The sequence below is a fragment of the Diceros bicornis genome, chromosome 31 (genome assembly GCF_020826845.1).
Source record: "Diceros bicornis minor isolate mBicDic1 chromosome 31, mDicBic1.mat.cur, whole genome shotgun sequence".
Lineage (NCBI taxonomy): Eukaryota > Metazoa > Chordata > Mammalia > Perissodactyla > Rhinocerotidae > Diceros > Diceros bicornis.
In genome coordinates, this window is record NC_080770.1 from 10,758,785 (window position 1) to 10,772,220 (window position 13,436).

At 43.4% G+C, this 13,436-nt stretch overlaps 1 protein-coding gene across 1 annotated transcript; it reads left to right on the forward strand.

The window, feature by feature from the left end:
* Positions 1-7,701: 7,701 nt before the first annotated feature.
* Positions 7,702-10,896, forward strand: LOC131395288 (secretoglobin family 1D member-like). Its single transcript, XM_058527220.1, has 3 exons — positions 7,702-7,756; positions 9,453-9,640; positions 10,852-10,896. Exons 1-3 carry the CDS (start codon positions 7,702-7,704, stop codon positions 10,894-10,896), a joined length of 288 nt encoding a protein of 95 aa, XP_058383203.1.
* The last annotated feature ends 2,540 nt before the right edge of the window (positions 10,897-13,436 follow it).

Genomic DNA, 13,436 nt, shown 5'->3' on the forward strand with positions numbered 1-13,436 from the left:
GGTTTTGACCCAAAACAATTTTGGAACTGCAGTAATGATACAAGACTTTAGGTAAAATTAATTTAAAAGAGCTTTCTAAATAATAAAGCAAATTATACCATTGTGAGCCTGTGTTGTCACCCTTGTGGTTTTTATTATTATTTTGGTTGTCATTATCTCCTCTTCCTCCTCTTTGCCTCTTCTTCTTCAAGGTACAAAAAGCTTCATATCCCCTGAGCCTGTTCCTGCTGGTTTACCACACACCTGCGCTCAGTGCAGTACCACCTACCTCCTCTGGGAGGCAGACTTCTCTCGCCCACAGACACTCCCTGGGGTGCTTGAAGTTTGGGAAATTATGTCTCACCGCTTCGAAGGTTGTTTTTACAAAGAATATCTCACTTAGTTAACTCAATTCAATAAATATATCTATTATAAATCCTTGAATTAATTTTTTAAAGTTTTTGTTGGCTGTTTGAGGTTTTTCTTCCACTGACTGAAAGGATGACGTGAAGAAGTAGAATAACTGATTGCTTAGGGGAGGCAGTGCTGATGGTGGAATGGTGATGAGACCTGGGCTCATGCCGGGGTGGATTTGAATCTTGGATGCAACACCTGATAATGAAGTGTCTTTGGGTAAGTTGAAGTGCTGATCATTTTGAACTTCCTTTGCCTCATTTCTAAGAGGGACATAAATGATACCATGCCTGGTTTTATAAGGAGGATGGACACTCTATGTAAGGAGCTGATCACAGGGCTTAAATTAGGGTAATCATGAACAAATGGGAGGTTTCATCCATCCATCCACCTATCCATCCACTCATCCATTGTTCAACAGTAACCATGAGCTTCTCCTCTGACTGGGCTCTGTGTTCTGTGCCACAGATTGAGTTGTAGGAATACATTAGAGGAGGACCTTGCTCTGTGGAGCTCACCTCTCACCAGGGAGACAACAAACAAGCTTACAATTGAGTGAGTGATATTGGATAGTGACTGTGTGAAGAACAACACAGCCCCCAGGGGCAGCGCCCTGCACAGAGGTCCAGGCAAAGCTATAGAAGGAGGGACTTCTAAGCTTGGATGAGTGGACAGTGATGTCCAGGGGAAGATGAGGGGAAGGGTGTTCTAGGCAGAGGGAACAGCATGTACAGAGGCCTGAGAGGAGACGGCACTTGGCAAGGTAAGGAATGAGTGTCTCTTGGTGCCAAGAGAGGGACAGCACAGCCTCATGATAGAAAAGCCAATTCAGTTTAAGCAGGGACAATACGAATGTTATAGGAACTAGAGAAACAAAGTTGGCTTAGGTTAAAAAAAGAAAGAAATGGATGAGAAAGCCAGAGAAATGAGTCAATAGTTAATTACCCGTGAATGCATTATTTGCTGTCTGGATTATTTGGGACATCTTTGTTTCCGTTCTTCACCGGGGCATAACTTGCCAAGAACAAAACGGATTTGGCAAGATGCTAGAAACAGAGAAGGTTATGTTCTCACGTGTGTACTTTCACACAGTTGACATTTGCTGGCGATTTTCATTCCAAAGGCAGGTGAAAGACTTTAATAATGAAATGGGATAATGTTTCTTTCACCAGGACTTAATAGGGACTCTGCCTGGGGCCCCAGTTGTTATGGGTCTGCCATGTCACCTGCTGCGACTCTGGACCCGTCAGAGGTTTCTTACTCAAAAAAATTCCCACCCACGTCATGTACACAGTGCCCACGATAAAGAGGTGTGTTTTCTTTACCTCCACGTTCTTTCCATACAACTGATGACGATCATTCTCAGGTGAATCAAAATACAATGAATTGTCCCAGAAAAGACTCTTTTGGAAGCCAGCATTTACAGGGAGAAATAGGAGAAGCCAAAAAGCCAGAATGCTTGAGTTGCTAGCCTGATTTTTTCTCTTCCCAAAAGGAACTTTGACTCGGGTCCCCAAATCAAGTTCAGAAACTACGGAGTGAAATGGCCTTCAGTTTCAGTGTTTGTGGGACATTTATTGATCACCTACTATGACAAACCATGGTGCAAAGTTAAATGATTCAGATTCTACCCAGAATGAGCTAGTGTTTTCGGGGAGAGATAAAGCACGTGGTAAGAGGGAATTATATTTGGCCTGTCCTTGGAGTCATAGAAGCCCTGAGATACACTAATATTTTGGTTATTTGAGGCCTTGCATACTTAATAAAAGTCATAACAATCAGTGAGAGCCATTTTTTCTTAGTGACTCGTGCATTGGCACAAAAACCTTCAAAGGAATTATTTTGAAATTGAGATGATCTAAATTTTTTAAAATTGTGAGTTACTGATATCAGCCCCACAGTATTTAGAGTAAGAGATGCCAATTTTTTTTTCACTTATCCTCTAAAACTAGTCCTGCCCCTCACCTCCAGGGCTGTTGGGACACTAACCTCAGGCACGTTCTTTGGAGGTGAACCTCTTCTTCTTTAAGATCATGCCAAAGTCTAGAAGTCTGGTGGAGAGGTAGGTGCCCAGGAGGGAAACTTTAAGGAAGGTCCTGCTCTTGGGGACATCTTGGCTGTCAGTGAGATGTTCGTTGTTCACGGTATCCAGGCCATTCCTAGACCAGGTGCCTCCCTTGCCTTGGTTCCAGACTGGTGTGGAGATTTCACAGCCATGTCTCTTCATACGTTGGGAATAGTCCTAGGATTGTTGTGAGTCCTGAATGAGCTACAACATGTAAGTGCTCAGAACAGGGCTGGGCTCAGAGTAGGTGCTAGCTACATGTAAGCTACCAGGGATTAATTTTATAAAATTGATAACGGTGATATGGTAAACCTTGTAGGACTACATTGTGATATGGTAAACCTTGTAGGACTACTAGGACCATTATAGACCACTGAAGACTCTGCCTCTGCTTACATTCTCTAAAAGATCCAGAGATAATCGTGTTCAGATCTGAGGTCAAAGTTGTAAGTTTGAAAATAAAGCACTGTACTTAATCCATGCTTACTTGATATTTTTCTGACTCCTTCTTAAAAGAGTTTTATTGAGATATAATTTTTATATCACTTCTTCTCAAACATATTCTACATACTGTTGGCCTAGTCATCTTCTCAATACCCAGCACCAATCCATGATTACTTGTTTTCAGAATTCGGTAAAATATGAATGGCAAACAATTACATAACACTTACTTGATGCAGGGCACTGGTGAGAGACTCTTTTAATCTTCACAACCACAACCTAATGAGTAGGGTGATGATGAGACTTATTGGCCAAACCTGGGTACTTTGGAGGGTGAAAGAGGTCACTAAATGGGTGGAATGCTGGGACAGCAACATAAACCAGGATCTCCTGAGCAAACTGAGATGTGTGGTCACCCTCCACCTGAGGTGGACATATCATTTCTCCCCAGCTGCAGACAATGAGATAAGAGAGGTCAAGTAACTTGACCAAGGGCACACAGTTAGTGGATGACAGAGCCTGTATAAGGAGCCAAGTGTTCTGATTTTAGAGACAGCTCTCAACACCATCGACATCTTGAGTTTGAGTTGTGGACCTTCACTTTATGGCTCAGACAGATCCTTGTGATCTCAACTGCCACAACTGCCCTATGTGAACTCCAGGTTGATTTCTCTGCAGGCCCCACAGTTTCTGCTTGAGGCCTCTGCTCCCTGTGAACTCCCTTCCCCCACTGTCCTTGCCTCAGTCCCACTGAATTGAAACTCCTTATTCATTCCGAATGCCACATCAAAGACAGCCCACTTCTTTTGCCCTTTCTGGCCCGTAAATCTCTGGGAACTCCCTTCCAGGACCCCATGGCTTTCTGTGTGCAGCTCTCTCCTGACATCCCAGGACCTGATCCCATGGCCCTTTCCTCCCTGTTCATGCTCCTTGGGGGCACGGCCTTTGCACCTCTGCTCTTTGAGTGACAATACTCACCCTGTAGCTACTTAATTAATTATTGTATAACTGCCTTTCAGGGCAATTTTGAGTTTTTACATCTATTTAGAAAGAGAAGCTCATTTAAATTTGAATCTTTAGTAAAGGCGGGGATCAAATCCAACACTAAACCAGACTCAGCATGATATCGTGGTGCTAAGACCACCTTTCTTCTGTTCCTGGATGAGGACTCTGGAGTCACAAAAGGGAGGGGACAGGTGAGGAGAGGAGGAAGTTGGAGCCCATGCCATCAGGGACTGGGCCACCTGGGTCTCTCTGTTCCCCACAAGTAACCATTACCTTGATCCAATCTAAACTTGATCCATCTAATGACTTGGGTCAGTGAGCCGGATTTGGAAGGTGAGCAAGGATCACAAGTCAGCCCCAGGTAATTCTCCTTGGCTCATTCACCAAAACCCTGAACTTTACACAACTTGACATTTCCCCAAAACGTGTACTTGAATGTTTAATCCACTACTAATGTGAGAGTTCATTACACCAATACCTCCTCTATTTGTTAGTAATTTTCCCTCCACTGCATGTCCACATTTTCTTGCTAACCATCGGCATCCATGGTTGTGAACATCTTGTCCTTGCAGGCATCTCAGTGGTGTGTGAGGGGACCTGATATAAAGTATTTCCACTGATAGAGCAGTGATTCTTTTCTGAGGCTGATTTACTCTCTCCTTCCATGCACCCCTGTGGACATTCTCAGTGTCTAGAGATGTTTGTGGTGTCTCTGCAGAGTGGGTGGTGTCCTAATGGCATCAAGTGGGCAGAGACTAGGGATGCTGCTAAACAACTTGTGTGGCTCAAGACCTTCACTAAGAAAAGAATCCTTCAGCCTCTGATGTCAGTAAAGCCGTGGTTGGGAAACCCTGTCATACAGAAATACCTAAAAGCATTTGCCCTTGTGGTGAAAGGTCAGTAGTACTAGGTAGCCGCACACAGTGGACAGTGAATGGAGCCCCAGTGCAGAGAGAGGCTGACAGGAGTGTGGGCATCTGTATCCTCTAGTGTGCGGAGCTCAGCTTCACAGCTGTGCCTCTGCTTGGACTTCTCCCCACAATTTCTCTGTTCCATCATCCTCATCCACTTTGTCCTTCAAGATCCAACTCAGTCATCACCTCCTCACAAAGTCTTCCTTCCTGGAGAATGCAAGCTCGTAAGGACTTTGTTCTTCTTTGAATTTCTATGGGCCTTTAATTTCTAAGGTAAAATCTCATTCTCAAATAGTGATATACTTCATATCTTTCTTCAGTTCTCACTGTGTCATTTTACACGATAAAAATGCCTTGTCATTTGTCATGGTAATTAATTTTTAAGGAAATATAATAAATTGTGTTGGCACAGTGGCCATAGTTAGCAAACAAAAATGTTTCTGCTCTTTTTATTACCTCTGTTGTTATTAGCTACAGATGGTTTTGCAACCCAAGGACATGTATGGAAGAAGACAAGTGTATGTTTCCAGCAAGGAATGCTGCTGCTCCTATTCTCTGTGCTAAGCAAATTTGAGAAAACCAGATATTGCCCTGCAGTTACGGAGCTGAAGTCCCGGGGGCTCGCATCAATTAACTGATTATACAGTTGTAAGTCTACAACCTCATAATTGAGTCAAAAGTTGTGTAATGTTCCAGCAGAGCTCATAAAAGGGACATTGACCAAGTCATTGGGGTAGGGACCAATCCCCCAAGGATGGGAAGATTGAACTGAAATTGTGACTCTGTTAGACAAGGAGGAAGGCAGACATGAAAAAATATGAGCTATGAAAATTTTAAAAACACTGAGAAGGTGAGAAGAGGTTTTATATCAACAAAAATATGTCCCTCTCTGATGGAACATACTGTGACCCAGAGTCTGTGTCAGCACAAGCTCTGTTCAGCAGATATGGAGACGTCCTCACAGCTCAGCGTGCAGTAAGAGAGGTTTCACTGCCTAATTCATGTCGTTAGGTCTGTAGACTCAGACCATGAGCTGAGTTTGCTTCTCCATATATTTCAGAGAGAGGTGGTGTATCTAGGTTTCCTTACAGTTCTGAAAAGTGATTATGTAGTTTTCATCAGTGCTTTAATCTAGGAACTGGTGACAACCCATGATGTTTGACAAAGAGAACAAGATAGGAGTATTCAACATTTTTTGACAGTTTAGTATGTGTCAGACCCTGGTAAATTTACACACACAAGCATATGTTTATTCATCCTATAAAACCTATCATGGGGCACTTTTATTAGCCACCTTTTCCAGATGAGAACACTGGGTTCTCTTACATAAACTGGGTAATTGTCCTAAGGTCTGAGACCACAAACAATCTGAACCCAGGTCTTCGTGGTCCTCACCATGTGCCTCCTGTTCCTAGTTGGGGAGGCAGAGCCGCCTACAGGAACCCCCCACCATCCTGTGTGATTGACGTGGGTACCACTGTGGCCCTCCACTGGGACTTATCCAAAACCTGCAATGTGCTCACTGACAACACAGCTCATAAACATGCCCCTTGTTAATAAAGGTCTTTCTCAGTGGTTTTCAGTCCTGTTGCCCCATAGAATCACCAGTGGAGTTTAAATAGTACGGGTACCTAGGCATCACCTCAGACTTACTGAATCAAAATCTCCAGAGGGGGATCCAGGGAATCTGTATTTTTTAAAAGCTCCCAAGTGATTTGATTGTACAGTTGGGACTGGAAACCTCTGGACAGGACCATGAGTCCTCTCAAATATACTTTCATGTAAGTGGGTAATTTCTGATGAAAGAAAATGCGGAGCAGCATGACCCAAGAGTGGAATGGCAGGTGGGGAGTGTATTGCTTTAGCTGGGGGCCGCCTTCACCTAAAATGAAATTGACCCAGGTAGCAAAACTAGGTTTGGGTGGAAGACTTGAGCCCATGGGCGAAGGGGAAGTGGATACCCACCCTGTTCACCTGTCTCTTCATTCCATCATCTTCCCTGCCTGGAGCCCAAGAGCAGAGAAACTCTCAACACCTATGATGCTTACTTGGCTTCTGACACCCCAGGGCTCCCTGGAAGAAAGAGCTGAGTTCATTTAATCATCATAATAAACCTAAGATGACATCATGGCAGCCTTGCTCTTCATGGACTGAGAATATGAACCTCTGCGTTGTTGTCAACTCCGCCAGAAACAAAGACTCTGGCCTTGGAATGAGCTGGGAGAGAACAGATAAAGGAGGTTTTCCCCAAAGAAATTCTCCAAGGGTGGGATGTGTTCAACAGTGTTTGAAGGTACCTCTGCGTGAAGATGGTGGTGATGGAAGGGGAACTGAGGGAGAGGATAATTCTTGTTCAGACTTGATCAATGTACATTTGAACCAGATGTGGTTCGCTATCAGCACGCAGACAAGGGGTCAAAGCTGGGTCTCTCTACAGCCTATCTCTATAACAATAGTGGAGCCTCCAGATTCCCAGTCCCTTGATTTGCCCTCTTGATGTCAGAACACACCTATGCCTCTGCACTGACACAAAGAACACAGATACAATGAACAAAAAGTCAGAGGCAAACTGAACAAACAGGACACATTTCCACAGGTGATTGAACACCCTCCTAGAAGGCAGAGAAGAATCCTTCAGGGCTGCTTTCCTGCAGTCTTCCCCGCTCAGGAAGGAGGGAGGTGTGGGGAATGAGACATAGATGAATAGCATCAGCCCTCAGTGAGGAAGGGAGGGCTGGAAGCCAGACCTTGTGACCTGCCACGTGCCATGTGGGCAGGACCAGTGAGGCTCTCAGATTACAAATAGCTCTGGGCTCCCCAGGATCCTGAGTCCTAATTGCTCATCCTTTGCTAAAGCTGAAAGCTCAGAGCAAATAAGCCACCATGAGGCTGTCCCTGTCTGTTCTGCTGGTCACTCTGGCCCTTTGCTGCTGTGAGGGTGAGTATCATTTCTAATCAGTCCAGCACCAGCCCTGGTAAGTAACCTTCTCTGAACTAGGTGAACTTAATTGGAGTACGAATAGATCAAAATCCAAAACTTTTCCTCTACTTGTGAACTAGACCCTCAAAAGCCCAGGGCTCATTTTATCAAATCCCAATACTCTGAAACTATTACAAAAAATCATTGCAGGCCAATTTTAAGAGTTTTCACCTGAAGCCTCACTCCTTGTCTGTGGTCTGTGTTTGAGAAGCAGCATGACATAACAAGTTTTGGATGTGAATCGTGGCTCTGCCACTTACCAGCACTTTGACCTTGAACAAAATGCTTAATCTCCCCAAGTACCTTCTTGTCATCAGGTTTTACAGCTAGCACCAAGAATAGCTATGACAATGGGGTGGGTTGAAGTGTGTCAGGAGCCCAGTTCTGGGTATCACGCAGACATCTCGTAGTTATCAAGATGTCCTCCATCCAGAGATTTTTAGGTGCCAGTTGAGTCCACAGCTTTTTAACTCATAGATTCAGAATCATAAAGTGTTATAGCTGGAAGGGTTTTTAGAGAGTTCTCAGTTCAAGAAGAACCAGTGTTCTCTGAATCTCTGAATAATAATTCTTCACATGTGCTTGGTGAATAAACAGCACTCAATGTGTCTACAATTACTACTAGTTTTCTAGGATTACCACCAGGAATTATAGTAGAACTAGTACAATTATTAGGGCTACAATTTCCATTTTTCTAGATTAATTCTAGCCATTAATTCAACAATACTTTTGCATGTCTTCATGCCCTCTTTACTGTCCCATTCTTGTGGAGTCTTTCCCTTCCATTTGACTTTCTAAACATCCTCCTCTTTCCCTGCATGGCCTCTGATTTTACCCTCTCCAAGTTCTCTGCATAGTTTGATGTCTGACCAGAGGTCAGATCAGAGCCTGGTAGGGCACATCCCATGGTGCAGGGTGGTTGCAAAGACTTGGGGGGATGGAGAATCCAGACAAGTTTCAAGTCTCAGCACAATTCCAGTGGGGTCAGGGAAGAGCCACCCTTCCCACCTCTCACCCTATCCAAGGAATTCTGTACTTCACAGCAGAATAAAAGAGCCAATCATAACTTTGTACATAAGCTTCAAATGTGTTTAAAGTGATTAGATTTATCTTTTTTTTAAGCTTTTTAGCTATGTCTGCATCCAATTACATAATGTTATTCTTTAATTTGGTCTCAAAATAGCATCTTCCACTTTACAAATAGTTTACTTACTCTTTTCTAGATTTAATCTCCCTTCTATGATCTCTAATAAGATTCTGAATCTACCATTTATTTGTATTTAATTATCAAAAATATCCTCTTTCCCAATATCTAAGACAAATAAGGTTTCACTCTATTAGCAGCCAAAACTTAATATTTTTAAATCTAGGGAAAGTGAATTTCAGTGAACCAGAGTAGTTTTGGAAAGTAGTGGGGTGAACAGGAAAGAAAAAAAAAGAATTAGACATCAGGAAACTTGGTGTCCAGTCCTAGCTCTGCTGCTTGCTGTGTAACCTTGAGGAAATCATGACATTGATTTCCTCACATTATTATCAGCACAATGATCAATGGGAATACAAAATCCTTGAGTTTCCTGTCTAGTTCTAATTTCAGGAGCCATAGGAAAAAATCACTTTTCTCACAGTAATTGTATTTCTTTTTCTTCTTCTTCAGCCAGTGAGATCGTTTGTCCATTCCTTGCTATTGATATGTCATCCTTCCTATTCACTAATGACCCTCTGTACAAGCTACAAATTGCGAAATACCAGGCACCTCCAGAAGCTGTTGAAGCCAAGTTTGAAGTGAAGCAATGCACGGATGAGATCTCCTTTGAGAACAGAGTGCTAATTAAAAAGACATTGGTAATTCTTTTTTCTTTGTGCATAGAGACTTTTGCTCAGGTGAACAGCCAGGAAGGAGTTTAGCATGCTGCTCTTGGGGGGCACAGATGGTGGAGGCTTCTGCCTTGTTGCTCACTTCTGATAGGGTGACCCAGTGGCCACAGAGTGGATGATCACATTACACCTGCTGAGTTATACTGAGGCTGCACAGACAGTATGGTCACGTTCCTCCTTCTCAAGTCAGCTCTCTGGCTGCCAGGTTCCCCATAGTGTCTTGAAGAAGAGAACACCTGGGGCCCCATGCAGTGATGTTGAAGGGCCAAAGCACTGCTGCCTCCCTGCCTGGGAGCTTTCTTTAGGGTGAGTTCCCTCAGCCAGTGGACACAGTCCCTGTGGAATCTCATGGAGAGTGTTGGGAGTGTTGAAAGGGGAAGCCGGTGGTGGGGAACTATCCCCCACCCTCTGTCGGGATTGCAGGGCAGGGGGACTGGCTGGGTTCTCTGCCAGCTTCTGCAGAGCCAAGGCCCACTCCTTGCACCTCCATCCACTTTTCTACTCCTCACCTATGACTCTCCTCTTTATCACAGCCAATGGGCAGAGACCCTCCTTGTTATGTCTTCTGCAGCCACATGTGAAGGTGAAACACTTAAATTATGTCTTTATCAAGAAATCAGATTGTTAATGGTGTCTCTCAGCCTGTCTACCACTGCATTTAGGTCATGAAGTTCAGCTGCAAATGCCCATAGATGCTGGATTCTCAGTGCTGAGAAGAACATGTACTTTCAGGTTGAGCTTCCACATCCTGAGGCTGGGAATCTCCTGAAAGCAGTACTTCCCATGTCCTCTCCCACCCTTGTCCCCATCTCTCAATTCTGTGTCTCCTTTGGAGTGAAATGGTAGAGTCTCTATCCCTGGACATCAGAGAAAATGGGCTGCTCTCTCCAACCTTTCACCCCCTCCTTCCATAGAAACCTGAGTCCTACTCTAGGGTCGCCTCAGCGTTTATTGGCCGGACTATGGAAATAGTGCTTTCTTGGCATGCATGGTTGGTTGTAACTGTCAGGTCTATTTAGTTTACATGCACACTGGGGTCCTGCCTGGTGTCTTCCATATGCCCTTTGTTGGTTGAAATTTCATTGACATCTTGGTGTGGACAACAGTCTGTGTTAACGTGTCATCTCCAGGAGCAGCATGACTGACCTCCCATTTCTTTCTTTCTTTTTCTATTTCAGGGGAAAATACTGTTGAAGTGTGGTTTCGCAGATTTCACAAATTGACCAAGTCTTATATAGTAGTACCTCTGTCTTTCAATGATCACCTGATCTTTTCTGGAAAATGTAAAGGTTTCACCATCCTGCTTCAATAAATCACTTGCCCTGCACTTCTCTACTTGTCTTGTCATTATCCAACAGTCTCTTGCTTCAAGTTGGGGTGAATTTCATCACAAAGTGTCCATTGGGTGTTGTCACTAGTAAATTTCAGAGACCCAACGTCCATTTAACCTTGGCGGCCTGAGGTGCAGAGATCACAAGAGGAAATATTTGTCACAAATCATCCTGCATTACTTTACAGATTTCCCATTTATGTTGCCATAAGTGAAAAGGATGGAGAGGATAAAAGCAATTAAAACGTTCCTGCTACTGGTGTTTATTTAGCGATACTTGTAGCCTAACCGTCTGGCCAGTCATGTGGTTCCCAACCAGCAGCATCACTAATATTTTGTCCTCATCATAACCACAACCAACATGGTTTGTCCTCACCACTTCACTGTGGTTTCAATCATATGAACTGTCCAGTGTAATTTGTTTTCATCTACCTCTCAATTTAAGTAAATCCCCAGGGTTCAACCTTCAATTAACTCTTTTTCACTCTGCACACTCACATGGCTCATTGATGTCTACACCACTCACCAACACCTCAGGCTAATGCTTCCTTCCTCAAATTCTCCCAAGTGCTCCAGAAATAAGCATCCACCTGCTATCTGAACAACTCCATTGAAGCACTGAATAGTCATTTCTAAAGGAATATATAAGATTGAACACACTACTATAGCAACCTACTCCTTTTCCATGTACCCTCCCCCCCATCTTGGATAATGATCCACCACCCAATGAGGCATCTGACTCAGAAAATTTGGATACATCACAGGCTCTGGGTTAGTTTCCAGTGGCTGCTCTAATACACTACCACACACTTGGTGGCTTAAATCAGCTCATTTTCTCAAAGTTTGGAGGGAAGAAATCCAAAATGCATACCACTGTGCCAAAATTATTGCGTCAGAAGGGGCACACTCCCTGTGGAAAGTTGAGGTGAAAATCTCATTGCTGCTTCCAGCTTTGATGGCTGATGGTATGTCTTGTCTTGTGTCCACATCATTGCAATCTCTGCCCCGTGAGGTCACACTGCCTTCTCCTTTTCTGAGTGTGTCTAACATCCCCCTGTCTCCTTCATTTAAACAATGGGATTGCATTTAGAGGACACCGGAAAATTCAAGGTAATCTCCCCATCTCCAAATATGTTAACTTTATCACATCTGCAAAGTCCTTTTTTGCCAAGGAAGGATAATATTACAAGTTTCAGAGATTAGGATGTGGATATTTTGGGGTGTTTTATGAGCTTACTGCAGCTCATTTTCCTGGTGACATCTAAGAGTCTACTAAATTATGTTCCCTCCACTGCCACATCGTTACTTCTGAGTATCCCCTCCTTTCCATCCCCACAACCATCATCACAGTCCAGTTCTTGTCCTTCCTGGCTTGCTCAAAAGTTTCCTAAATGTTTTCCTGGGCTCTGAGATACCTTCCTGCAATACATCGTCCTCACTGACACCGAAGGGATCCTCCTAAAATCAAAATGTGATCCTGATCTCACTTCAATAACTGTGAAATTCTAGTGGGCATTGGTTTCCGAATGTTTCAAGTAAGAGGACTTATTATTAGTCCTAAACTCACTCTTAAATTATATGTAGTAGGTGTTTTGACACAACCTCTTGGCTGAGAAATAGAAGATAAGTTATCTACTCTTATCAGTTATCAGCAATGCTTTTACAATAAATGTCTATTTTTAATCACATCAAGAAATATGTACACTTAAATTAGTCCTTATTTTGTGAAACACATTACATATCAGTATACATACTATGCTTGGTGGATGCAAGGACTCATGGAGCTCTTGTAACACCCAGAGAAACCCAGATTGGAATCACTGCTGGAGGATCCAGTCCCACCGTTGTCATTGCACACAAGGACATCCAAGACCTCATCTCTGGCACTCATCTGAACTCACCTTCCTGCTTGCAAAGGATTCTATGCTTAGCCATAGTTGTGCATATGCCATTTGCCTATGCATCACATTGAATCACACACTTGCACCAGGCCGGTGGTGCACCCTTCGCCTCTATATCCTTCCCCTGCATAGGACAGCTGACATAGTATGTGTAGTGTCCATTTCACATTTCGTCTTTTCCTCTGAAGCCCTCTTTGACTCTTGCATTATAAAATAAACCTTTGTACACATTGTCACACATTTTATACTCAATAGCACAGACAGAGATACACATTTTTACACACATACACAATCAGACATGCACACAGACACAGACATACACAGACACACCTAGAGACATTCACAAACGGACACATACACACAGACAGGCATATGCCTTCATCTATTGTCACTTTATTTTTCTGCGATATAATATTCACATCACAGAGTTGTTGTGAGACTATATTGAATAAATTAATAATGTGAAGCAACGCATATTATCAATCATTATTATTATTTCTAAAACACTGAGAGTTTGCATGCATCGAGCACC